This window comes from Arachis stenosperma, chromosome 1, assembly GCF_014773155.1.
Source record: "Arachis stenosperma cultivar V10309 chromosome 1, arast.V10309.gnm1.PFL2, whole genome shotgun sequence".
Classification (NCBI taxonomy): Eukaryota; Viridiplantae; Streptophyta; class Magnoliopsida; order Fabales; family Fabaceae; genus Arachis; species Arachis stenosperma.
In genome coordinates this window covers 6,302,603-6,327,648 of record NC_080377.1, presented here as the reverse complement: position 1 = coordinate 6,327,648, position 25,046 = coordinate 6,302,603, and the positions used below count along the sequence as shown (strand labels likewise).

General features: G+C 30.7%; 2 protein-coding genes across 2 annotated transcripts; both read left to right on the top strand.

Annotated features, from left to right (window-relative positions):
• The first annotated feature begins 9,999 nt into the window (after positions 1-9,999).
• Positions 10,000-11,191, top strand: LOC130945019 ((S)-8-oxocitronellyl enol synthase CYC2). Its single transcript, XM_057873674.1, has one exon. The coding sequence runs from the start codon at positions 10,004-10,006 to the stop codon at positions 11,153-11,155; it is 1,152 nt and encodes a 383-aa protein (XP_057729657.1). The 5' UTR covers positions 10,000-10,003; the 3' UTR covers positions 11,156-11,191.
• Positions 11,192-17,966: 6,775 nt separating this feature from the next.
• Positions 17,967-20,752, top strand: LOC130980945 (E3 ubiquitin-protein ligase AIRP2). The gene is made up of 5 exons (XM_057904589.1): positions 17,967-18,076; positions 18,539-18,689; positions 19,335-19,401; positions 19,513-19,750; positions 20,292-20,752. Exons 1-5 carry the CDS (start codon positions 18,009-18,011, stop codon positions 20,500-20,502), a joined length of 735 nt encoding a protein of 244 aa, XP_057760572.1. The 5' UTR covers positions 17,967-18,008; the 3' UTR covers positions 20,503-20,752.
• Positions 20,753-25,046: the final 4,294 nt, after the last annotated feature.

Sequence of the window (25,046 nt, the reverse complement as noted above, 5' to 3'; positions counted from 1 at the left end):
TTCAAGGCATGGAAATAGTTTGGAAGAAGAAGATCAAGAAGCTTATTGTTGAATCTGATTTTAAAAGTGCTATTGAGATGATTAAAAATCCATTGATAACCATCTTACTCTAACGCATATTATTAGATGGATATCTAATCTCCTTAACTATAACTAGAGAGTCGAACTAAAATATATCTAATGAGAAGCCAATCAAATAGTTGATGGACTAGCCAATTTCACTCTATACTTAAGTCAACATGAAACCTATTATGAACAACCCCCCAGCCAAATTGTCTTGCTGGTTTTAGCTAATTGTAATGGAACGTATTTTTTTAGATCTTGCTAATTTTTTACTTTTTCGACCTTAGGGCTTTCTTTGTATAAAAAAAAAAAGACAAAAATAAAAGAGTATATTTCAATTATTAACAAAAATCCTGATAAATGAAAATTATGAAAAAATTATAGGATTAGCTAACATGTGACTTTAGAAAAAGACATATAATAAATTTATCACTACTAAAAAATTTTAAATATTTTCATTTAATGAATACAAAGTAAATGCATTACTAAAAAATTTTAAATATTTTCATTTAATGAATACAAAGTAAATGCATTAAAAATTTAAATTTTTTATATTTTCAATAAAAAAAATTTTGTTTCATAATTTTAACATGTGTCTTAAGAATACATGATAGATAAACCTAAAATTATACAAGATATTTTTTATTAGAGAAAGTTCAATGACATCGTTTGATTCATGTAGCCGACTCTACTTAGTGGGACAAGGCTTCTTTGTTGTTGTTGTTTGTTGTAGTTTTTATTAGAGAAATTCTTAGGAGACAACAATTTTTAATATTTTTTGTTATTATTTGATCAGTACAAATACTAAATTATCTTTAACCAATAAATTTTACTAATTCATGTGTGTAAACTTCGAAAAATATAAATGCAAACTGTATTGATTCATGTGTGCGAACTCGTAAATATTGTGCTAACTCTGATAAATATAAGTACAAACTATATACTTCTTGTATGCAAAATCTCTATAAATAAAATATAAATATAAATTATTGTTGACTAAAAATAATAATATTTACTGGCAATACAATATTGGATTTTTTATTTTAATAAGTAAAATAAATGTAATATTTACCAAAATAAATAATTTTACGAGTATTTACTGATTTAAATTCTCTTGCCATATCTCGTTTACACTGTGAACGAGAAGATTTTTCACGTATCTCGTTTAGAGTGTAAACGAGATATAGCACGTCAGCGTGACACGTGTATATACATCTCGTTTACACTGTAAACGAGATAATAAAAGACAAATATTAAACATCTATAAAAGGATGTGTAACTCTTGGTATTCTCCACACACATTTCATATCCTTTCTCTGTCTCGTTTTTCTCACGAAAACAAAGCTGAATGACCAGTAACAATCCATTCATAGTTGTGCTTGTTTATCCCAATTGTTGTATGAGAAATGGCGACAACGGGGTGACATTTGAGTGTCAGGATCCGATATTGTTTCGTACTCAACGTGTGGAGACGTTGTCGGATTTGAAGAGTTTGATATTGAGCAAGTTCGGTGGTACACAAGCGAGGGAGATAGGTAGGGTGGGATATAGGTTGTTGGCACCCATAGGAAATGGAGTCTTCCAGTTTCAGGCGCTGCAGAGCTGTTTCCCTAGCACCATATGTGACCTACGCGTCAAACCGTACTACAATGGACATCTCATGGTGCGCGATTGCTACATGTTCGACAAAGTATTTTGAACTTTTCCATCATGTGTCGAGGCCTTCAAGCATTGCAAGCCGTTTGTATCCGTAGACGGCACGCATCTGTATGGCAAGTACGGTGGAGTGTTGCTTATTACGGTGGCGCAAGCGGGAATAGCAACATACTGACAATTACTTTTGCCATTGTTGAGTCTAAGAGCACCGAGTCATGGTCGTTCTCCCTTACTAATTTGAGGTGCCACGTCACCCCACAAGACGACTTGCTGGTTATATCCGACATATCTCTGGCCATCAAGGCCGCCCTAAACTACGATGATATTGGTTGGCATCTCCTAGGGCGTTCCATGCTTACTGTATCAGACACATGGCTGCGAATTTCATGAGCCGATTCAAGTCAGCCGAGAGCAAGCGATACCTCATAAACGCTGCTTACAGTCCAAGTCACTCCGGGTTTGAGTGGTACATGGATGCATTGAGAGGCATCTCCCCGGCGATGGCAGACTGGGCTGGTCGTTTCAGAAAGGAAATTTGGCTTTAGCATTGCGACAGTGGACAAAGGTTTGGACACATGACCACGAATCTGTCTGAGTGCATCAATGCTGTGTTGAAGGGGACACGCTACTTGTCCATTTCGGCCATTGTGCGGATAACGTACGAGAGACTGCAGAAGTTGTTTGTTACGAAGGGTAGGGAAGCGCAGAGCCAGTTGGCGGCCGGAAATTGCTTCTCACAGAGACTCTTGGCAGCCATTGAGAAGAATATGGAAGGCATTCCAAAGATGCGTGTGACCCATTGCGAGACGGGCCTCCATGTTTGTTGTGGAGGAACTAGAGCCATTCGAGGAATGGGGGCATGGTTCCTTTCGAGTTCGGCTTTCGAAGGGTACATGTGATTGCGGATTATCGTGTGCGCGTAGGCCTAGGTGGTATGCCACGTCCTGCAGGGTGATAGTGACCTCACCCCACGGGAGATGAAACATGTGCGTCTCTGGACGCCATCACTCCACCGGTGCCGAAATTTGGGAATTGTCAAAAGTAAAATTTCTTAGGGGCACCATGTCGCTGAATCTGGCCTCAGCCAGATACGGGACGATGGCTTCCGGTGGAGGTAAAGTATGGCTCACTCCTCGAGGGAGTAGGAGGCGAGGCCTCTGAAGAATGAAAAAAAATAGCCTTAAGAATACAATATTTCAACTTTCTGGCCTACACATACATGTCTCTACATTATATATTCGATAATAGGCAAATCCTAACTACAGTGTTATAAATACTAACAACGTAGCACAAGAATAACAAAGTTCCAAACTAATAATTATGTCATACTAACCTAGCACAAGCAAATATAGTTCTAAATTTCTCCTACAGACCTAACTCCTAATTCATATAACTACGCTCCAATTCTTCATGACTACCCTAACAATTGCCACATCCTTAAATTAAACAAACATAACAAAACTAACCTCGAAGTCGGCCGTCCCGGTGTAATGTGTCATCTCGTTCAGCCTGTTGATGGCTCCGTCATTTTTCGCTTGGCGCGCCATCACCGATTCGGTCAAAGATATTGTCAAAAAGGGTTAAAAGAGAGGAGAAAGGGGTTGACAAACTCAAATTGAAGCCCAAAACTAAGCTGTGAACGACTTTTATATATAGGCGCAGACAGGCCATATTTCGTTTACACTGTAAACGAGATACGTAAAAAATCATCTCGTTCACAGTGTAAACGAAATATAACAAAGGAATTTAAATCGGTAAATACTCGTAAAATTATTTATTAAAATAAAAAATTCATGTAATATTCCTCATCCCATTATTATATAAAAAGGTATATTTCCATTATATTATGCGATGTTTAAACTCAAACAAATCTAATAAAAAATGTTTTTTTAATTTAATTCAAATTGAAAATCAATCTATATATTGTTTGAAAGAGTGGAAGGAGCTTCCAAGCTTTATGAATTTGGGAGACTACTTTCTCAAATATCACGTATCAAGCCGCGAGAGCAATTTATAAAAACATTCTGATACTTATCTTAGTTGAGTGTCTCTAAATTTTTGTGTGTGATTGAACTTACTCTTGTTTTGAGATGCCTTTCTCTCTTTTACAGAGCTTTTTAGCTAGTTACTCATGTGGTGACATTAATCGCATGAATTGGTGCCGTAAGTTGGTTTGTTATGTCAATGTGTAACATAATGTTTTTGTTTCTACTAACCTTTATAAATCCTTTAATTGGAAGAAATTTGAGGTATTGCCTTTACTAGGATGTGAGGTTCTTTATTTCAGGTGGAATCTAACGTTGCTCGATCTTTTTTCCTTTTTCTCATGATTTGTTTGTTGGGATGATGGTGTTTTTAATGGGGTTTTTTATGAAACCATCTTAAAATCTCATAAAAGAAAAAAATTTAATCAACTAAGTAATTAATAGCAAAACAAACCTGCATCATTACTGCAATAATAATCAACAATGAACCAAATTTATAATCAGTAAAACCAATTTAATAATTCACAAAATTACTGCATAATCAACTATTAAATCCTAGGAAAAAATTTGGTAACCAAACTTTTTCAGCCATAATTAGCCAAAACTTTCCATAATTCACTTCATTTATATTATTTAATATCAGTTTTATTTTTTATCCCACTCTCTTATCATTCTACTTATCACCGTTCTTATCAAATCTACTTATTAATGATATTAATTATAAAATTATATCCGTTTTTATTAGGCATTATTATAATCAATACTTAATATTCCTTTTTATAATTTGATTTTTATATATAAAAACAATGGTTATAATATCAATTACATTAAATAATTACAATTGATTCTTTGTCCATTATGGTATTTATCCTCAATTATTGGAGATATGAAACATGAAACCTATCCTAATATATACTTTATGTTAATTCAATCATATTCATTCAAAAATCACAAGAATAGCACCATTACAAGCACGATAGTGTATCAACCAAGAAATTTTACATGAAATTGTTTTTATCATTGTAATTTGTATGGCAATTGATTTTGACCTTAATACAGTACCTATGGTAGAAGGTGCTCTGATGAGGTATGGTAATAGCCTGAATTATTTTTTATGTATTTTTTAGCACTTTAATTATATGCGTAACATTCTTGATCATTATTTGTTTGCTATTTATGTCTAGAAAAATAAATTTTTTTATTATTTTTGTTATATATTTTAATTTTTAAAAATAATTTTATGAAGATAGAAGCATTTAAAATTATTTTCGTAACATGTGAATGATATACTTTCACCTTTGATTTATTTTTACATCTTTTTTTCAAATTTTTATTTGTAGTATCCTTAATTATATTTTGGATCTCTTATTAGTAAAAACTTAATTTTTATAGAGACTAAAAACTGAAAAACCAATAACTATTTTAGAAGAATGTTTTATATACCATTTTATATATGTTTCAAATGTATACCTTCAATTTTTATATATGTTTAAAATGTATACCTTTAATTTTTTAAAATAGTTTTATGATGTTGATCGCTAAAATAAGAAGCTTTTTTTAATATTTAAACTTTCTTTTGGTAATTGGTATTTAAATATTTTGATTTTATTCACTACTTTTTTTAGTTATATACATAATATTTGTGTAAAGTTCATACTTTACACAATTAATTAGTTTATATGAATAACATCCATAATTACATGAAGTTAACATCCACGTTAACATACGTAATAAAACGAAATTAGCACTTAAAATTACGGAAAAAGTTTGGTAACCAAAATTTAACATCCATAAATTTATCCACATATATAACTTCTATAATTTCATATTAATAACATCCATAATTTATACTCATAATATTCATAATTTCATACCTTTAATGTCTATAGTTAATAAATTTTTATAATTAATATTATCAAATTTTAAACTATACGTCTTATTTTATTCTTCAAATTATCTCATATGTGAACTAGTAGGTCGTGATTTTAATTATTTTAATATTTTTTTAATATTCATATGTATGCTTATTTATTGATTTTAATATGACGAGTTAATATTATTTTTAAAAAATTATTTTTAAATTTTTGTTTATATTTTATATTTTATTTTTATTTTTTAATAGTCTATATGTAAAATATAAGTTGTATAGTAGAAGTTGTTAAAATTTTTTAATTATTTAACTTTTATAATTTTTGCAGAGAGTTATTACATTTAATGGATAATAATGTGATTGAAAGATATTAAAGATTTGATTTGAGAGAAACTGAAATTGATTTTGGAAAGAACATTAATGACTCTAAATATGTAGCAAAATGATAGGTGATAAGGAGGATAAGTGATAAGGAGGTGTATATCACTTGCTTATCAAGAGAATATAAATTTTTACATAAAATTTCTATATTGTAATTATTTTTTGGCTACCTAGCATTACCCTTCAAATCCTATTCATAATCAGTAAAATCCCTGCAAATTCATAAATCAACCTCGAACCCACGATTTTTAAATGAATATGGAGAGATTATATCATTTGAGTTATAACTCATGGATGAATTTAAAGTTTTTTATTTTATTTTATAGGAATATAAATCATTCTCTTTTTATTCATAAATGCACAAATTAATGATAAAATTATATAAATATTTGTGTATAGATACAGACTTTTTTAAAAAGAAGAATATTGTATGCATTAATTTTAATTTATATATTTTTGTTTTTAGTAATAAAAATGATTAATAAAAAATAAAAATTTGTCTATATATAAATAAAAATATATGATAAAAAGTGTACAGAAAAAATGTTGCAAGGATTTTTTTTTATTTGGATCCTCTAAAATTTAAATTTCATTTTAGAAAGTAAAATGTGATTTCTCACTATTTATTTTATAGGTAAGGCCAAGAATAAATATAAAATAAAAACTATTTAAAGGTAAAAAATCATATTTTACTCTTTAAAATAAAATTCAAATTTTAGAGAATTCAAATTTTTTTATCTTCGGAAAAGGGTAATCGTAAATGCCTTTAAATATAGAGTATGGACTAAAAATATAAAAAAACGAAATTGGATATTATATAAATATATACATATCATGTCATGTATGCCTATATAAAAACACCTTATTGAGTTGCTTGGGAATTGGGCAATGTTAGTGAAGTTAGTTATTTGGTGAAGCACGTTAATATATAATAATATTATTTAAACTTTTTGCAACGGGCATGGGGCACAACCTGCCGGCTTAGTTTGGAACTCAACACACCTTGATGCCTCCACCTATTTCCAATATCCAAGTGAATATATGGTCAAAATATATACCATGATTTAGAAGGGAAAAAGGGACATAATCTTCTAACAGAAATTATGATATTTGTTACATAAAATGGGGTACTAATATGATTTATTTAATTTATTCATTTTAGAGTTAATACCATGTTTTTTTTCAATTTTATTACAGTAGTTAGTATTGCAATTGTAGTAGACAAATTGTAGTGCAACGTAAATAATAAAATGGCTATATGATATATCATAATAAACTACAATAGACCCAAATTAAAATTGTAGAATAGATTAAAACGAATTTGGATCCTCTAAATTTTAGATTTTTATTTTAGAGGATTAAGTGAGATTTCTCATCATTTAATATTTTTTTTTATATTTTTTCTTGGTTCCACCTATAAAATAAGAGCAATACTAGGGACCAGTAATTTTTGTGATTAGTAGCCATCAAATAGTCATCAATAATGATTTAATGGTGTGAAATTTGTGTAAAATTTTATCCAATAACTCACTTTTCTCTGTTGATTACATGCTGGCCAAAATTTAATAAAATTGTTGGCCTCCTAAATTTTTCCATAAAATAAATAATAATAAATTATACTTTATTTTTTAAAATAAAATTTAAAATTTAACAGGATGTTTTCCGACGAAATGCTCTTGATTTTAGGAGGCAGAAGTTCCCGGGATCAGTAGATCTTCAGCTCAGGGTGATTGGAGGAAACCAAGAAAGATTGAATCTCCTAAACCCGGTGTCAAGCAGACTCAGGGTACCTCATGGGTTCGTAGGCAGGCAACAGATGTTCTCCCAAGTGATCCGCAATCGCACTGCCAATTCTCATAAAACGAAATTTGTCAAATCAAATAAAAACATTCTAGCAGCTTCTGAAATGAAAACCCGATCCAGTTGACCGGCAAAAAGCAGATCTTAGCTTAGGCTCGATTAAAACACACACCACAATGAATATATTACACATTACAACTGACGCAATAGTTAGTCTAACCTGTTTGAATTATTGGTTCATAAATTTAAATGTTGTTTTGTACCTATAGTAATCTGTTAAAACATAAAACATAAAATTATTGACTCATTAAATTTATAATATTAAAAAATTTTAAAAGTTAAAACTAAATTCTAACTACTATGTCTGTGTTTGGATTTCAGTTTGTAAACGGAAGTTTGCATAAAATTGATTTTGCAAACTTGATTTTGATGAAAAGTGAATTTGTGTTAAAGTGATTTATGTTTGGTAATCTTTTATCAAAATGGATTATAGTAAAGTAAATATTGTTTGAATTACACTACTCAAAATTACTTTTAGATAAAAAATTATTAAAATAGACATCAAGTTAAATAAATTTTTTATATTATTCTATCATTTTAATTTATATATTTAAATAAATATTATTAATTAATTTTATAATAAAATTAATATTTGCTTACTAAAATAAAAATAATATATAAAAATTGACAAAATATATTTTTATATCAAAAGCAAAAATAATATATGAAAAATATATCAAAATATACTTTATTAAATTATATTACTTATAATTTTTTTAATACTCTCAGTACTCTTTTATTTAATACTATTTTAAACTATAAATTTTAATTATTCATGACTTTATTCTTAGTTATAATTAATTTTTTATTTATTTTATTCTTTTTAATGGGATCAATAATTTATATTATAACAAAATTATAATAATAAATTAATATACAAAAATTACACTTACAAATTTTAACAAAGCCAAACAAAAATATTTTTTTTATACAAAGTCAAAAGTAAAAATTTAATAAAAAAATATAATTATATATTTGAAATATTTGAATACTAAAAGGACTACAAGCAAAGAAGTAAAGGGTAGAATTGATAAATCAAAATAGATCCAATCCTAACGTGATTATCTAAACGCAGAAGCTACAATTTCTAGCTTCTTATAAACGCACGTTAAGAACTTAAAATCACGTTGGCGTTTAAAGAAAAAAAGTATCTAAACAAAAAGAGGAAGCGTTCAATGCACTCAAACGTGCTTCTCTTCCTTCTAACGCAAAACCAAACACACCCTATATTGTTGGAATTCAACCAAGACGAAACACAAGCACATGTTATTATATTAGGGTAAAGGATGAAATTCGTCTTCAAAAAATTATTTTTTTAAATTTGTCCCTAAAAGATTTTTTAATCAAATTTATCCTTTAAAGATTTTAAATTAATCATATTAGTCTTTCTATTATTTTTTTTTATTGACGGCGCCAAAATTTGTTAATATGACACATTAAGTGATACTACAACACACATAGGAGTCTTAATTAACTATTAACATGATAAATTTATGAAATTAGATCAAATCAAAACCTAATTAAAGGGAGAACTTAAAACATCGAAATTTCTCAATTTGGGGTTGATTTGATCCTATTTCATAAATTTATCATATTAACTGCCAATTATGACTACTAGGTGTGTGTTATGGTGTCACTTAACAAATTTTGACGTCCTTAGCAACGAAAGTGACAAAATGACTAAAATGACTAATTTAAAATCTTTAAAAGATGAATTTGATTAAAAAAATCTTTTAAAGATTAATTTAGAGAATAAATATTTTGTCGAAAACTAATTTGACCATCCTCTATATATTATTTAGTTAAATGGTTTCTCAATCATAAAAGTAGTTATTTGTAGCGATCCTTGAAGAACTCAATAAAATAACAATGTGTCACACTCATGTCTCTTATCTTGTTAACAACCAGCATCTGAATTCTAATCTCACTTGAACCACAAGCATTATTACAATTTCAATTTCACAAACACCAATTGCCAGCCCAGAAACACTCCTCAAAAGAATAGCAATAGGGACACACCCAACTTGATAATCCTTATTGTTAGGACAGTTAGAGAAAGTCCACATCATTATTATTATTATTATTATTATGACCCCATTCACATTATTCATTCATTGCTATAAAGTGGTTGAGTTTGTATTGAAAATACACCACACTACCCTCTTCCAAATTATCCCAATCACAAAATATGGCAAATGATGGTGATGCTAATAGAAATGTTGCAATCATATTTGGGGTCACTGGGCTTGTTGGGAGGGAACTAGCTAGGAGATTGCTTCTAGAACCTTCTTCTTCTAATTGGAAGGTCTATGGCATAGCTAGAAACATTGTTCTTGATGAGTCACTTCCAAATTATCCCTCTTACCATTTCATTTCTTGCAATTTGTTGAACCCTTTGGAGACTCAAAAGAAGCTTTCATGTCTTCATGATGTGACTCATGTGTTTTGGGTCACATGGGCGAGTCAATTCCCATTAGAGACACAAGAGAGTTGTGAGATCAACAAGGTAATGATGTCAAATGCTTTGAGTTCTTTGTTCCCAAATGCAAAGAATCTAAAGCATGTTTCACTCCAAACAGGGACAAAGCACTATATTTCACTTCAGGGTCCATTTGATAATACTAATAATAATAAGAAGTTCTATTATTACCATGAAGAGTTTCCAAGAATTTGTAAAGGTTTTAACTTTTATTACACACTTGAGGATCTTCTTATGGAGAAATTGAATGGTACTAAGGTATCTTGGTCTGTTCATAGGCCTGGTTTATTGTTGGGGAGTTCTATTAGGTCATTTTACAATTTCATGGGTAGTTTATGTGTTTATGGTGCAGTTTGTAAGCATTTGAATCTCCCTTTTGTGTTTGGTGGGACCAAGAAATGTTGGGAGGAGAATTACATTGATGGGTCAGATGCTAGGCTTGTAGCTGATCAACACATTTGGGCAGCAACAAAATGTGAAGGCTTTTTCACAAATGGAGGAGAAGCTTTTAATTCCATTAATGGGTTTAGTTTCACTTGGAAAGAGATGTGGCCAATTATTGGTAAGAAGCTTGGTGTTTATGTTCCACAAGAGATGTTTGTTGAGAACTTCTTGTTTTCTAGGGCTATGGCTGAGAAGCAACATGTTTGGGAGGAGATTGTGATGGAAAATGGGTTGGTCCAAACAAGTATTGATAATTTGGCTAATTGGGAATTTCTTGATGCTTTGTTTAGGTTCCCTTTGAAACTTTTGGGGAGTAGAGATAAAGTTGATAGGCTTGGTTTTGGTGCAAGGTATAAGACATTGAATTCAATATTGTATTGGATCGATTGTATGAGAGATGAGAAGCTTATTCCCTAGGAATTAGTATAAGTGTTTATGGAGTAATTAAGTGGATTATGCTTATGTTATTATGAGTAATTAGTGAAATGTTATTTTTTTTAATGATAAAAATTCACATATTTTTATGTGAAATTAATAATTAAATATTATTAAATATTTTGTATATTTGACTAAATTATAATTTAATATGATTTTTAACTTTTCACATAAAAATAACTACATGCGAGTTATTACTTTTATTCTATGAAGCACGGACATTTTGCTGAGTTATCGTGTCCGCGTGTCGGACACATTTCGGATACGACACTAGTCCGACACACATGTCTATTATGTTCAACTGTGTCTTAATAAAAAATAAAAAATTATTCTTCGGACACGTCTGAACACATCTAAATACTATCACGTGTCATCGTGTGCAGTCTTATTCTTAACATATATTCTTAAAATAAATTTAGATATAGTATATATTATTATTTATTAAAATAAAAAATATTTTAAATACTTGATATAATTAAAATAAGATATTAAAAATAATTAAAATTTTTAATTTATATTTTAATATTAATAAAATATCAAAATATCATTACGATTTATCTAAAAAATACTTTATATTTTATATGTATATGTGCCCATGTCATATAAAATTTTAAATTCGCATATCGACATTTCTTATATCGTGTTGTGTCTCATGCATCATAGCTTTTATTAATACTATGAATTTAGGAGGAAATTGCAAATAATCCTCTTATACAATAGTTAATGTATAAAAATAATTATCCCTTTCATTAATGTGTTCTATTTGCAAATAATTTCTAATAGCAGAGTAACTTTAAAATATAAGTTGGTACAAAATCTTTTTTAAATAATTTGATATCATATGGTTGTTAGGAATAATACACCATTCTCTCTTGAGAAAATACCTTTGACAGAGAAATAAATGGACGCAATCACAACACAAGAATTTAACGTGGAAACTCCAATTACTGGAGAAAAAACTACGGCCGTTGTCAAATGACAACCAGAGAATATCACTATGTGAAAATTGTTACAACACATAGACTTCTTTTCTCTAACACCGGCACCCCAGTACACCCACACTCTCTCAAAGCAAATATCTAACTGCACCTCACAACACTCTCTAATCAAAGAGTACAGAGGAAAAGAAAAATCAGATACAAGCTTAAAGTGTTTCTGACTGGTGCAAAAACAAATGGAGAACTTAGCCTCATATTTATAGCCTAGGCCACCCACTCTATTTGCTAGCCTAGGCCACCCACTCCATTTGCTATTCTAAGCAATGTGGGACTAATTCAACCAAATTCTAACAATCTCCACCTTGATTGAAATAGTCACACATCTTCAGCTTCCATTGTCAACACCGACAATTATTTGCTGCCATTGTCTATACCGACAATCATAGTTCAGAGAACTATCATACTCCACCATGAAAGTATACTCACTTGGAATTAGACCACTCCAAGCATTTCGCCTTGGTACAGATCGAAACTTTGCTGAAAATTCATGGTGCAACTTCCAAATTGGCTTTTCCTGGAAGTTCTTCAGCGATCGACCTAACTCCGCCACACACCTTTCATCTCAACGCCAACCAATGCCCGTGTGCAATTGTGGACCCGATGCCACAACTTATCCTTATCCATGGCAGTGGGGTAATACCATGAGGATACTTCTTGTCTTCTAGAGAACATCATCTTCTCTCATAGAGAGAGCAACCAAAGATCTTCTCCTTCAACACCTTGTGCAAACCTGATTGTATCAACACATCCTTGACTTGTATTTGCCACAAGCCAAAATTGATTCTTCCATCAAATTTATCTATTTCAAGCTTCACAGCACTTGAATATCCTGACATTGTTGCAACCGTATACTGGAATAGTATAACTCAACTGTAGACCGTGCACTAGGAAGGATCCCCAGGAAAGAGAGGTGGGTCACAATGGACACACTTAAATACCAGGTCTTTCCTTAGCCAGAACCTTTCCAAACTGCACTCTCACAGTGTCACACTGCCTTCCAGCAACAACAACAACAACCAAAGATCAACCTCAAGCTACAGGACAATTTTTTTCTGATGTGGAAGGTCAGACTAGGCTGCAACCACAGAGCATACTAAGAATAAATCCCACCAAACCGAAGCTCTGATACCACTTGTTGGGAATAATACACCATTCCCCCTTGAGAAAATACCTTTGATAGAGAAATAAATAGACACAATCACAACACAAGAATTTAACGTGGAAACTCCAATTACCGGAGAAAAAACCACAGCCGTTGTCAAATGACAACCAGAGAATATCACTATGTGAAAATTGTTACAACACATAGACTTCTTTTCTCTAACACCGACACCCCAGTACACCCACACTCTCTCAAAGCAAATATCTAACTACACCTCACAACACTCTCTAATCAAAGAGTACAGAGGAAAAGAAAAATCAGATACAAGCTTAAAGTGTTTCTGACTGGTGCAAAAACAAATGGAGAACTTAGCCTCATATTTATAGCCTAGGCCACTCACTCCATTTGCTATCCTAAGCAATGTGGGACTAATTCAACCAAATTCTAACAATGGTGTGGAACATGTAAGCAAAAGTTTAATGGAATTATTTGCATTTTTTGTTTCTAGATACAATTCACATTGATACTTTCTAAATACTTTAGCTTTGACTTCAAAATTGGATATCTCTTTTGTGACGATGGAGACAATCACGTAGCACAACAAAATAGGTTTCCATTTTTTATTATTATTTAATAATGAGTGGCAGGGTGTTCTATCTTCTATGCATGTGATGGTGGAGTTTGACCACCACAATTCAATAATATATATATACCTTCTTTTGCACAACAATGTTCCCTGGCTGTGTTATTTTTTTATGGAGATAACCCTCCTCTTTATTTTTGGTGATATCCTACTAACATAATTAAAAGATAAATAAATGAATACTATAGAAGCACTTGAATCACAAGGTGCATTAGACTAATGAGATATACATACAAGTAGTATTTTATTTATTTTTATTTAGCCATTCTATTATTATAAGGCCAATGGCCAATTAAACCAACACGGCAGAAGATTTCCCACCAGCACTATCTCAACAATAATATAGGCAATCTACATCAAATCAATGAGACCTAATATCTACAAATTCAATATATAGTTTTGTGAGCTTATTAGTCCACTTAATTAAGAAGACAGGTATTTGTTTCTTAATTAAGAAGAAGGATATTAATATTATTTCTTAAATAAACAATTAGTAGTGTGTATATATATATTGACAAGTGCTCAAATTAAATTAGATTGGTTTAGTACTTAAGTATGTACCGAGAATTTGAATTTTACATTGTACATACAGCAACTTATTAACTAGCAACAAACTTTTAAATGGAGTTAGGCATGGATTAATTAAACAAAAAAAACCTAACTTATTTTTTTAATTTTTTAATTTTTCATCTTTTTAATGTGTTTTTTAATAATTTATATATTTGAAATTTTACTCTCAAGACTAGTTTCAAGGCTTGTTGTTTCTAGAGGGTAGAGCATACCTAGCACCTCATTATTCTCAGCATACCATCCAATTTACAACTCATTCAAAGTCAAACTTTGCTTAGCTTCGATTAGGAATGAAGGCATGATCTGTATTCTTTCTACCCTCATTGATCCTCTTCACTTCAAGTTAGGAGAATGATTTTCTACAATATTCTATCTTTGAGTGAAGTACCAATCCCTCAAAATAAAATTGATTCACTTTGGTCTGTGTTCCCTGATTCCGTCACACAACGCGGTCCTTGTGGGTATTTTTCCGTCAACTCTAAACGAAAAATGCTGACGTGTCAAGTTTAGAAATGGACAGGGTTCTAATTGTCTCTAAATTTAATTTGGTTAGGGGTTTATTTGTCTTTATAATTTTTTAAACAATATTTTTTAGATTATTTTTTTATTTATTATATTAATATTTTTTCCAATAAATTATTAAATATATAGTATAATAAGTACAAACTAATTAATAAATTATTCAAATTTAAAAATATCATTTATTATGAAACTAAATAAATAATTCTCAAATATAATTTTTAAATACATAAATAATAAATATTAAAATTTAGTTCATACATTAATAATAATAACCTTATGATATACCATTAGTATTATGATCTAGATAATTTTTCACAATAAAGTGAAAACTAATGAACACATTACTTGATATATAGTAAATACTAATTGAAATAATTCAGTTATTACTCAAAAATATTTTACTATATATCAAGTAATGTATTCATTAGTTTTCACTTTATTCTTAAAAATTATCTAAATCATAATACTAATAGTATATCATAGAGTTATTATTATTAATGTATTAACTGAATTTTAATGTTTATTATTTATGTATTTAAAAATTATATTTGAGAATGATTTATTTAGTTTCATAATAAATGATATTTTTAAATTTGAATAATTTATTAATTAGTTTGTACTTATTATACCATATATTTAATAATTTATTGAAAAAAGAATATTAATATAATAAATAAAAAAATAATCTAAAAAAATATTATTTAAAAAATTATAAGGACAAATAAATTTCTAACCAATTTAAATTTAGAGACAATTAGATCCCTGTCCATTTCTAAACCTGACACGTCAGCATTTTCCGTTCAGAGTTGACGGAAAAATATCCACAGAGACCGCGTTGTGTGATGGAATCAGGAGACAGAGACCGAAGTGGATCGATTTTATTTTAAGGAGTCGCGTTGTTATTCTTGAAAATAAACAGGGCCGGGTTGGTACTTCACTCCCTATCTTTAGCCCACACCGGAGTCTCTTCTCACGAGTCGTTATGGGCCTCCATTTATTGGGCTTCTTCTTCAGACTTCTTCCTCACTAATTGGGTTAGCAGCAATCTCTGCCTCTCCCATTGGGTTTTCGGGATTATTGGACAAGGTGACGAACGGTAAACTTTCAGGGGCTAAAATTGGGTAAAATTTGAATGATCAAATTGGTCCTTATATCAAGACAAAAAAAAAAAAAGTCCTTTCCATATATGTCAAATTTGAAATATAAAAAATTAAATTAAGTTAGTCTAATAGTTAGTTCATTAGTTCGTTTAAATAAATGTTGGGAGTTCAAATTCTGCTTCAAATTAGATTGGAAGATACGCGAAACACCAAAAAAAAAATTTTAAATCTTAAAATTTTGAAAAAAATTCAAGCGCAAACAAAATTTATTATTTTTAGCTAACATTTTTTTTATTAGCTCAATTTTTTTAATCTAATAATTCAACATTATAATTTTAGTCCACACTTTTAAATATTAAATATTACTGTTAATTGTGAGTAGGAGTGTTCATGGATCAGATCGTATCCGCAAATTCGAGGTAAATATTTGCATCCGATTCGAAAATTGCGGATACGATCCGATCCGCAGTCTGATCAGCTCGGATAGGATCCTATCCTCACTTTTTACGGATTGGATCACGAATATCAACTCTACATCCGTGTATCCACAAATTCGTACAATAATAATTAAAAAAGTAAATATATATATATATATGGTATTATATTTACTTGTTTGTATGTTTTAATTAGTAGTTATTATTCATATATTATTTTATTTTATTTTTTTATTTAAAAAATTAATTATATATATTTTAGGAATAAATAAGTTTAAAAGTGTGAAAGAAACATTTTTATTAAATTTCTTTTACATAAAAAATATGATTAAAAAGAGAATGTTGAATTATGCGAATATACTCGATATTCGATCCGATCCGATTCGCAAATATGTGGATAGGATCTGATACTAAAAAGTGCGAATACCATATCCGATCAGATCTGATTGAAATCGAACTTTCGGTCATATTCGATTTGCGTACACCCCTAACTATGAGTCAAAAATAATAAATTATACTGATATTTTAATATATTTATAAAATTTTCTTACAAACTAAGAAATTAATAGATAGTAGATACTTGATAACAAAGAAAAATCAAATTAACCGTATATTAAAAACCAAAATAGACTTGTTAAGAATTATTTATTTATGATGAAATTAATTGATTAAGGGAACAAGCAACTCTCGCCTTTATGATACGGATACATCATACATGTGACCTTCCTTTTTCGATACTTAATCAGTTCATTAAGCAACCCAAACTTAACAAAAAAAAAAAAAAGAGAGAATACATGTGAGATTATTCATTTTTAGCATATAATTTATATAAAAATATTATATGCATTCAAAAATTAATTATCAAATTAATTATTATATATTTATGTAATTGTAAAAAAGGAGATATATATAACATGGATAATCGGATATTTAATAAAAGATTCCTTTATGAGTAAAATTAAATTGAATGTATACGATATATTTTTAAATAAATAAATATAACAAAACCAGCGAGTGAAAAATGAAAAATCCGTCAAAGTTCAGTCATTACTCACAAGTCATATCAAATTCAAAAGTCAAAACATTATCGATAAGCAAATGTAGAAATATCTTCTCCCTTTTTTACCCTATATTTTTGGGATAAACACAAACACATCTAAGTTGATCTCCTAATCAATGCTGTTTAATTAACAAAAGAACAAATCGCTACGTCAAACAAGCAAAGCAAAGTACAAAAAGTCAAAAAGTCTCGAATGGATAAAGTTAGGGGCAAAATTGTCTTTTCCTGAATACCGAAATCCAGTTTAGCAAAACCATTAGCTACCGAGGCAGAGGCGGAAAGAGAAAACTGTGAAACTGTCACTGTCACACTCACTCTCATATTGCTTCATATATTCTCTCATATCAATTATTTTTCTCATGCAAAAAGATTTTCCGGGAAAAACATATCAAACAATTTTCTTATTATGGGAAAGTGCTCCTTTCAGGATTCCCTCAAAACTTTGGAAGCTGATATTCAGTATGCTAATACACTGTAAGTCTGTTTCTCTCAATTATTCAAATCTCCGTTTTTGTGTGATCCTAGTACTAAATTCTCTCTTCCATTGGTTTAAAGAAAAATCTTGTTTGAATGAAAATTTAGCTTTATACGGTGCTTCGTAATAATGCCGTGGTGATTGAGTCACCTACTTTTTGTCTAGAATTGAATGTTCGGTTCGCTTTTTGGCAATTTTTGTTATTTCAAATTTGAAACTGAAATTTTGTTTCCAGAAAGCTGCAAAAACAAGTGAAAATAAAAATTCTGCAGTTATCTGCTAGCCTACCATGTGTTTGATACATTACCTTTGTTGAAAATTCAGATAACATTCTTCAGTATATAATTTTTTCCTGAAAACTTTTTTGGGTTCTTCCTGCTACCATTCATGTTCTTTTTTAGCAGAGTTCTAGATTATTGTTTTCATGTGCTTTTTGTTCTTCTTTTCTTGTTTGAATTCAGGGCATTAAGTAATCCAAGGGATAAAGATGGAGGATGCTATCAGATGAGACTATCATACAGTCCAGCAGCCCCCATTTTTCTGTTTCTTGTTCAGTGGGCAGATTTTCGCCTTGCTGCTGCTCTTGGTCTCCTCAGAATCCTAATTTACGTGGTATACATTTATCATTTAATTTCTATGCATTTACTGTATAAAATAATTTCATTCTTTCAATCAATAATAGAAATTCATTAAATTTAGGGTTATAATATATAGGACAGGGTGTATACTTCATCTTAATCTTATATGCGGCTTTAAACCCTTCAATTCAAACTTTAATGGCATTCTAAACCTCTCAATTTGACTCTACTTAACCTTATTCGACTCACAAAAACAAATTTATTTTTCACTCAGATACCATATTTAGTGTTTTCACATTTCATAATATATTGTTAGTAAATTGAATTACTAGTTTAGTGTGCTAAGTACTTATACAAAATAGAGGAATCTGGATTCAAATATCTACTAGTTCATCATATGTATATTTCCTTTTATGAACATGTACATTATATATTAAGAGTGAAGATTGGGTGAGTAGGGTCGGGTTGCTAATTCGCTATGACTGGGTGGAAGCAGGTTGGATACCCACATGTGGGATCACAATCCCTAATAAAAGCTTCTATCATCCTAAATAATACTTGCTATTATAATTATCTACTATGTGTAAAAATATTTTAATTAAATCATGTATTTTCTACATTAGTGAAATATAATGCTACACAGCCAGAATAATAGCATAATTCATATACATTTATGCAGAACTGTGGAAGTGGGAAGAATACCATGTCAATATATGAAAGGAAAGCAAGTATTAGGCAATTTTACTGTAAGTAACTTGTGATAAATATTAGTGTGCTCGTTTATGATCTCGAAAATCAGAATATACTACATAGTACACACATATTTGCTGATTTTTTCTATTTGGATGTTCAAACAGCTGTGATATTCCCTGCTTTATTGCAACTCCAGAAAGGGATCACGGATTTGGAGGAAAGAAAACAGAAGGAAATGTATTTGCTTAGGTACCAAAGTAAAAGTGATTTTGAAGAGAAAGGAGGAGAATATGAAATTGACAATGAAAGAGAAGAGGAATGTGGTGTTTGCTTGGAGGTGAAAGGGAAAGTTGTGCTGCCTAATTGCTGCCACACTATGTGTTTGAATTGCTACAGATCTTGGTAAAAAATTCTTTTCTTGGTCTTCTATTGTTCATTTAATCTTCCTCAATATTGTTAGATTTTCTATAATAAAAGTCGAGAATTTTAACCGAACTAAGATTATCTCACCCAAATTATTTAACTCGAGCTTAATAATTATGTTTATATCTGAATTGTTAAAGTCACATTTGCTTGTTGGGGTTTAAATTTATCTATTTTTCTATGTTGCGTATTTATTCTCCATTCAACTTAAAAAAAAAAAAGAAATCAGAATAATCATTACCTTTACAAGCACTTCATAGCATCTTTGATATGAATGATAAAAATCTTTTTTGTGGCAAAATCTAGTAGGACTAGTCCTTTTTGGGGACCCTGAATTCCTTATGACCTTATCTATCTTTATTTCAAAGACATTGTAAGTGTCGATTTAGAAAATAATAAATGAAAAGTCAAGATAGTGATCTCTCAATACAATAAAGTCATGAATGTTATCTTATCTAATTGCTTCTTTATAAAAAGCATAAACCATTGACAAGAATGTTTGCTTTATTACTGCTTTCAGGTGCGTGAGGTCTGAGTCTTGCCCCTTCTGTAGGGATAGCCTAAAGAGAATGGACTCTGGTGACCTTTGGATTTACACAGACAAGAGTGACATTGTTGATCTTGGCACAATTTACAGAGAGAATTCCAAGATGCTATTTCTGTATATAGAGAAGTTGCCCCTTGTAATTCCTGACCCAAGACATGTATCCTATGATCCATTCCTAAGGTGAGAGGGCTGGCTAAAGAATTTTGGAAAAATGTGAATGTAACCTGAAATTTGTAGTTGTACATGTGTTTTAGTCTTTTAGACCATAATTTTATTTAATTGTATATAATTTTGATGGCTTGTTGCTATGTATTACCATATTCTGTTGTGCCAACTAAAGCTCTCAGTTGCTTAGGATAGGTTTGGTTTAAACTTTAAAATACAACTTTTATAGAAAAAAAAAAAGAAAAAGAATTTTGCTTCAAAATTTTCAATACATTTTAGATATTTGCTATTAATAGTAACAAAAACTTGAGAGTTGTGAAACTTTTAGGTGTAGAGAACAGAAGTGGGAAGATTTAAGAGAAAGGTTTTGTCTGTTGTATTAATTAGTTGATGTCATCCTAAAATTTTATTTGCAGACTATTGAACCTAAAGTTTTGTTAAAAGGGTTCTAAAAATACTAATTAAGATATTTAATGAAAATTTTTTACAGATAAATGAAATAGTTAGGATTTTAATATATTTATAAAAAATGTAAATTTTTTTATTAATGATAAATTTAACTAATACTCAAAGTAGTTGGCAAATTAAACTTTGGATTATTTAATAAAAGTAATTGTATATTGATGATAATTAGAATTAAAAATTGTGTATAATTTTTTAGCATTTTTTTTATCGCTCTTATTTTTAATTAAAAGTTAATGTATACATTATAGGGTTTAGTTAATATGTGTCCTAAAGACACATGATAAAATTACAAATTAAGAAAGTCTTTATAAAAAATGATGTAAAAATTAAATTTCTCAGTGAACTTTTTGTGTATTTTAAAATAAAAAATTTAAAACTTTCTATTACTATCAATTTTAATTTGTGAAACTGGTTAGCTAAATTCTAAATTATATATAAATACTATATATTACATTGATTTCTTAATAAAAATGGTAATTAATTTAAAATGTTATTAATACGGGAATAAGCTTATCTTCTTAGCACTAAAAGTTGGGTTGAGCTTGACCAAAGCACGGGTGAGTCTGACTGTCTGAGTCATATGGTTGGTTACATGCACAAAATTAAATGATATGAAAGATGTGTCATCCATTTATCCATAACGTGTACACAATGCATTGGATGGATAGGAAGGTGACATTTTAATGCTGTCACTTCTGCCAACCCCACTTGGCAAGATTCCATGCCATTCATGATAGTTTGGTGTGCGACTCAAGATAGGTTCATCTGCTTCTGAACCTTCATTTTTCAATGCTGTTTTCTTGTTTCAATTGACTAGGTAGCAATTAGCATCCTAATTATCTCAATGTTTTAAATTAGAAATATTAAGGTAAATGGGGAAAATGTTTTTGTACATCAAATGTAGACAAAATGGTTAGACATTTTTTTTGTTTATTCTTTGTTTTAATTTTGTTCTTAAAAATTAAAGTTAAAAAAATCCTAACTAAAGAATTTGCTTTGCTTCGAATTTGAGTGTCCATATAACAAATTCGGAATTAGCAATTCATTTAAGTTTTATGATAAAATTGGTATGTGGAATCATTCTAACAATTTAATATATTAATCAAATCAGGAAATTAAAATTAAAGAAGAAAAAAAATTTCAATCTCCGAATCCATACTCAATGCCAAATGTGACATATTAGTAACTAGAGATTCCAACTTTTGTGATTGTATTCTTAGATAAGGTTTTACACAACTATCACCCCCAAACAAAAACTATAGGGGCAATTCCTAAAACTAGTAGAATCATAAAATCAAACTTTGATTGGTCATCTTGAATATGCATATAATCTGCATGAGAATGAGGATCATTATTCTCTTGATGAGCATGATCATGAGCATAAGCATACCCTCCATGGCTTTAGATATCAAGGCCTAAATCTTCCTCATCAATGGAGATTCTCAGCAATTTAAGCTTGTTCAAGGCATAAAACATGGGCCACATTGTTGCACTAACCCGTACAAAGATTACAAAAATATCAATAATTTGGGCTCCAATCAATCCGAATCCACCTCCAAGTATTAGACCACAAGGTCTTACCACTCCTGTGGCACCTGAATTGTAGGCTTGGATTATTGGATCACAAATTTTTCTTTGGCAAACAACCCTGTAAACAAGAACCCCCTTGTGCCACACCCACCATGCAATTGGGCTACCTCTAATGGGTGGTCATAGTTCATTTTTAATGCCAAGATGTTTAGCCCAATTAAGATCGAGCCGAGACGAACCCACAAATAATGGCAGCCATGGCTCCACAACTAGGGATGTCAATGGGGCGGGGCGGGGGCGGAGGATGCTTCCCTACTCCCCGTCCCCGCCCCCAGAATTAATCTCCGTCCCCGCCCCATTCCCCGTCATGGGGGGATAATTGTCTCCATCCCCGTTCTCTGCATTCCCCGCGGGGCCCCATTCCCCATCTCCCTATGTTTAACATTCATATGAAAATTATAGTAAAAAATATCAAAAAAACAAAAAAATAAACTAAAAAATATTATTACAAACACACAAACATATCTTATCTAAGATTATAAGTCCAGAAATACAACATAGCAAATCATAGTCCATAAAATAAAATCTTAAAATACAACTTCCATTATAAAGAAAGCAATAAAACAAAGTCTTTAACATCAAATATTCTTTCATTGTCGGCATAAAACTTCCAACAAACATCTCCATGTTCTCTGTTAAAACAATAGAGACAAATATGTTAACATACAGTGACGAGAATGGAAGCAAACACGCAGACGCAGAAGTGGAGAGGAGAAGGACGCCATGCCTGAGGAGAGAGAACGACGCGGTGAAGCTGCTAGGGTGACGGCGCAAGAGTGGCCGGTGGCTAGCTGTGAGGGTTTTGAAGTTTGAACAAAGTGGAGAGTGAGTGAGTGACTGGAGTCTGGAGAGTTGGGGTTTGGATGGGAATAGAGAGTTAGAGAGGGCGCAGCAACAAAGGTGAGAAGGGAATATAGGGTTAAGGTTTTTTAATGGGTGAAATTACTAAAATACCCCCTATGTTGGAAATAAAGTAAGAGTATTTAAATAAGTTTAACAATTCGGGGAATTATCGGGGATGGGGCGGGGATCCCCGCTCCTGTCTCGGGGGAATTTTGCTCCCCATTCCCATCCCCACGGAAAAAATTCCCCACCATCGGGGCCCCATTTGGGGCGGTCCCCGCGGGGATCCCCACCTGGGTACACAAACCCACCAAGAAAGAATGAGAAAACAAGATATGCACTAAATTGGATTTTCTCAGCTAGCTATGGACCCACTTACGATCCCTGGCATATCTATAGCAAAAGCCCATTGGTAAAGGAAGAATCTATAAACCAAGTTGGATTAGTCTAACGGTTAGTTCATTAATCTGCTTAAATAAGTGTCTGAGATTAAAATTTTGTCTTGTATATACACAGTAACTCATTGACCAACAATAAACTCTTAAATAAAGCTCCAATCCAATGCATTAGTCTTTAGCTGGTTGGATTAGAGATACTGTGAACAATCCAAAAAAAAAAAAAAAAAACTATAATCACATGTGCCATTTGGAATGTTGGCTAGAGCAAACAAACTAGTTCCAATGAAAGGATTGGAATTTCCATATGCAAATGCAAATCCAAAAAGGTAGAATGAGATGCTACCAACCACAACATCAACCATATTGGTTAGCATTATGTTCATGGCATTCCTGGCACGTACGGATCCATCCAGTACATATCATTGCAAAACTAATTTGCATTAAAAGGAAAGGTGGGCAGAGAAAGTAGGTAGATTGTGTTGATAGAATATGTGACACTTTGTTCCCACGAAGCCTCCATGAAATTGTGTATTATTGAAAGATGATGAGTGAATGTGTGCATGTGAACTTTGAAATAGGAACTAATTAAGGAAATCGTAACACGTGTGTGATATAGAAATAAGATTTAACTTATGGAGAGGTCCTGAAAGAATATAAGGAATAGGTTGGATAATGAGTATTATGAATCAACGAGGACGTTTGAACAAAATATTGCGCAACGTCTATCATAAATTGATAAAGAGTATTGGAGGTGGTTTTTTGAATATTGCAATAAACTTGATACAAAGATAACTTATTTTAAATTTGTCAAAAACGGATACCATTTATGTTATATTGATATAGACAAATTTAGTGTGTAACCACTCTTATTTTTTAAGGCATAATAAGAGAAGTACAGAAAAAATACTATGAATCGATCAAAACAATTATACACTCATATTAGCAGTTCGAAAAGTTTGGTGAAGCAAAAAAAAAAGAAAAGGTAATTTATGTTTGATTTCACTTTGAACTGTATTTTTTACTACATTTTCTTTTTTAGGATAGAATATAGTGATGATATAAACTATATTGTTTTCATCGGAACTACAAGGAAGAAAAGATAGCAGAGAAGAGTTATGGAACTTAGTGCACAAATGAAGTGATGGCTCTTATATACATGAAAAAGTTTGAGCCATTGGTGTAAGTATTACGTTGAGATCTTTATGTTGTTTTTCGTTGGTTTTAATTATAAAATTGTGTTGAATATACTTTAGTTCGTAATTGTTTG

Excerpts from the sequence above, each read along its gene's own strand:
- LOC130980945 (XM_057904589.1), top strand. The coding sequence starts at position 18,009 with ATGGGAAAGTGCTCCTTTCAGGATTCCCTCAAAACTTTGGAAGCTGAT. Across the intron at positions 19,402-19,512 it reads AAGTATTAGGCAATTTTACT|CTGTGATATTCCCTGCTTTA; the intron begins GTAAGTAACTTG and ends ATGTTCAAACAG. Across the intron at positions 19,751-20,291 it reads TTGAATTGCTACAGATCTTG|GTGCGTGAGGTCTGAGTCTT; the intron begins GTAAAAAATTCT and ends TACTGCTTTCAG.
- LOC130945019 (XM_057873674.1), top strand. The coding sequence starts at position 10,004 with ATGGCAAATGATGGTGATGCTAATAGAAATGTTGCAATCATATTTGGG.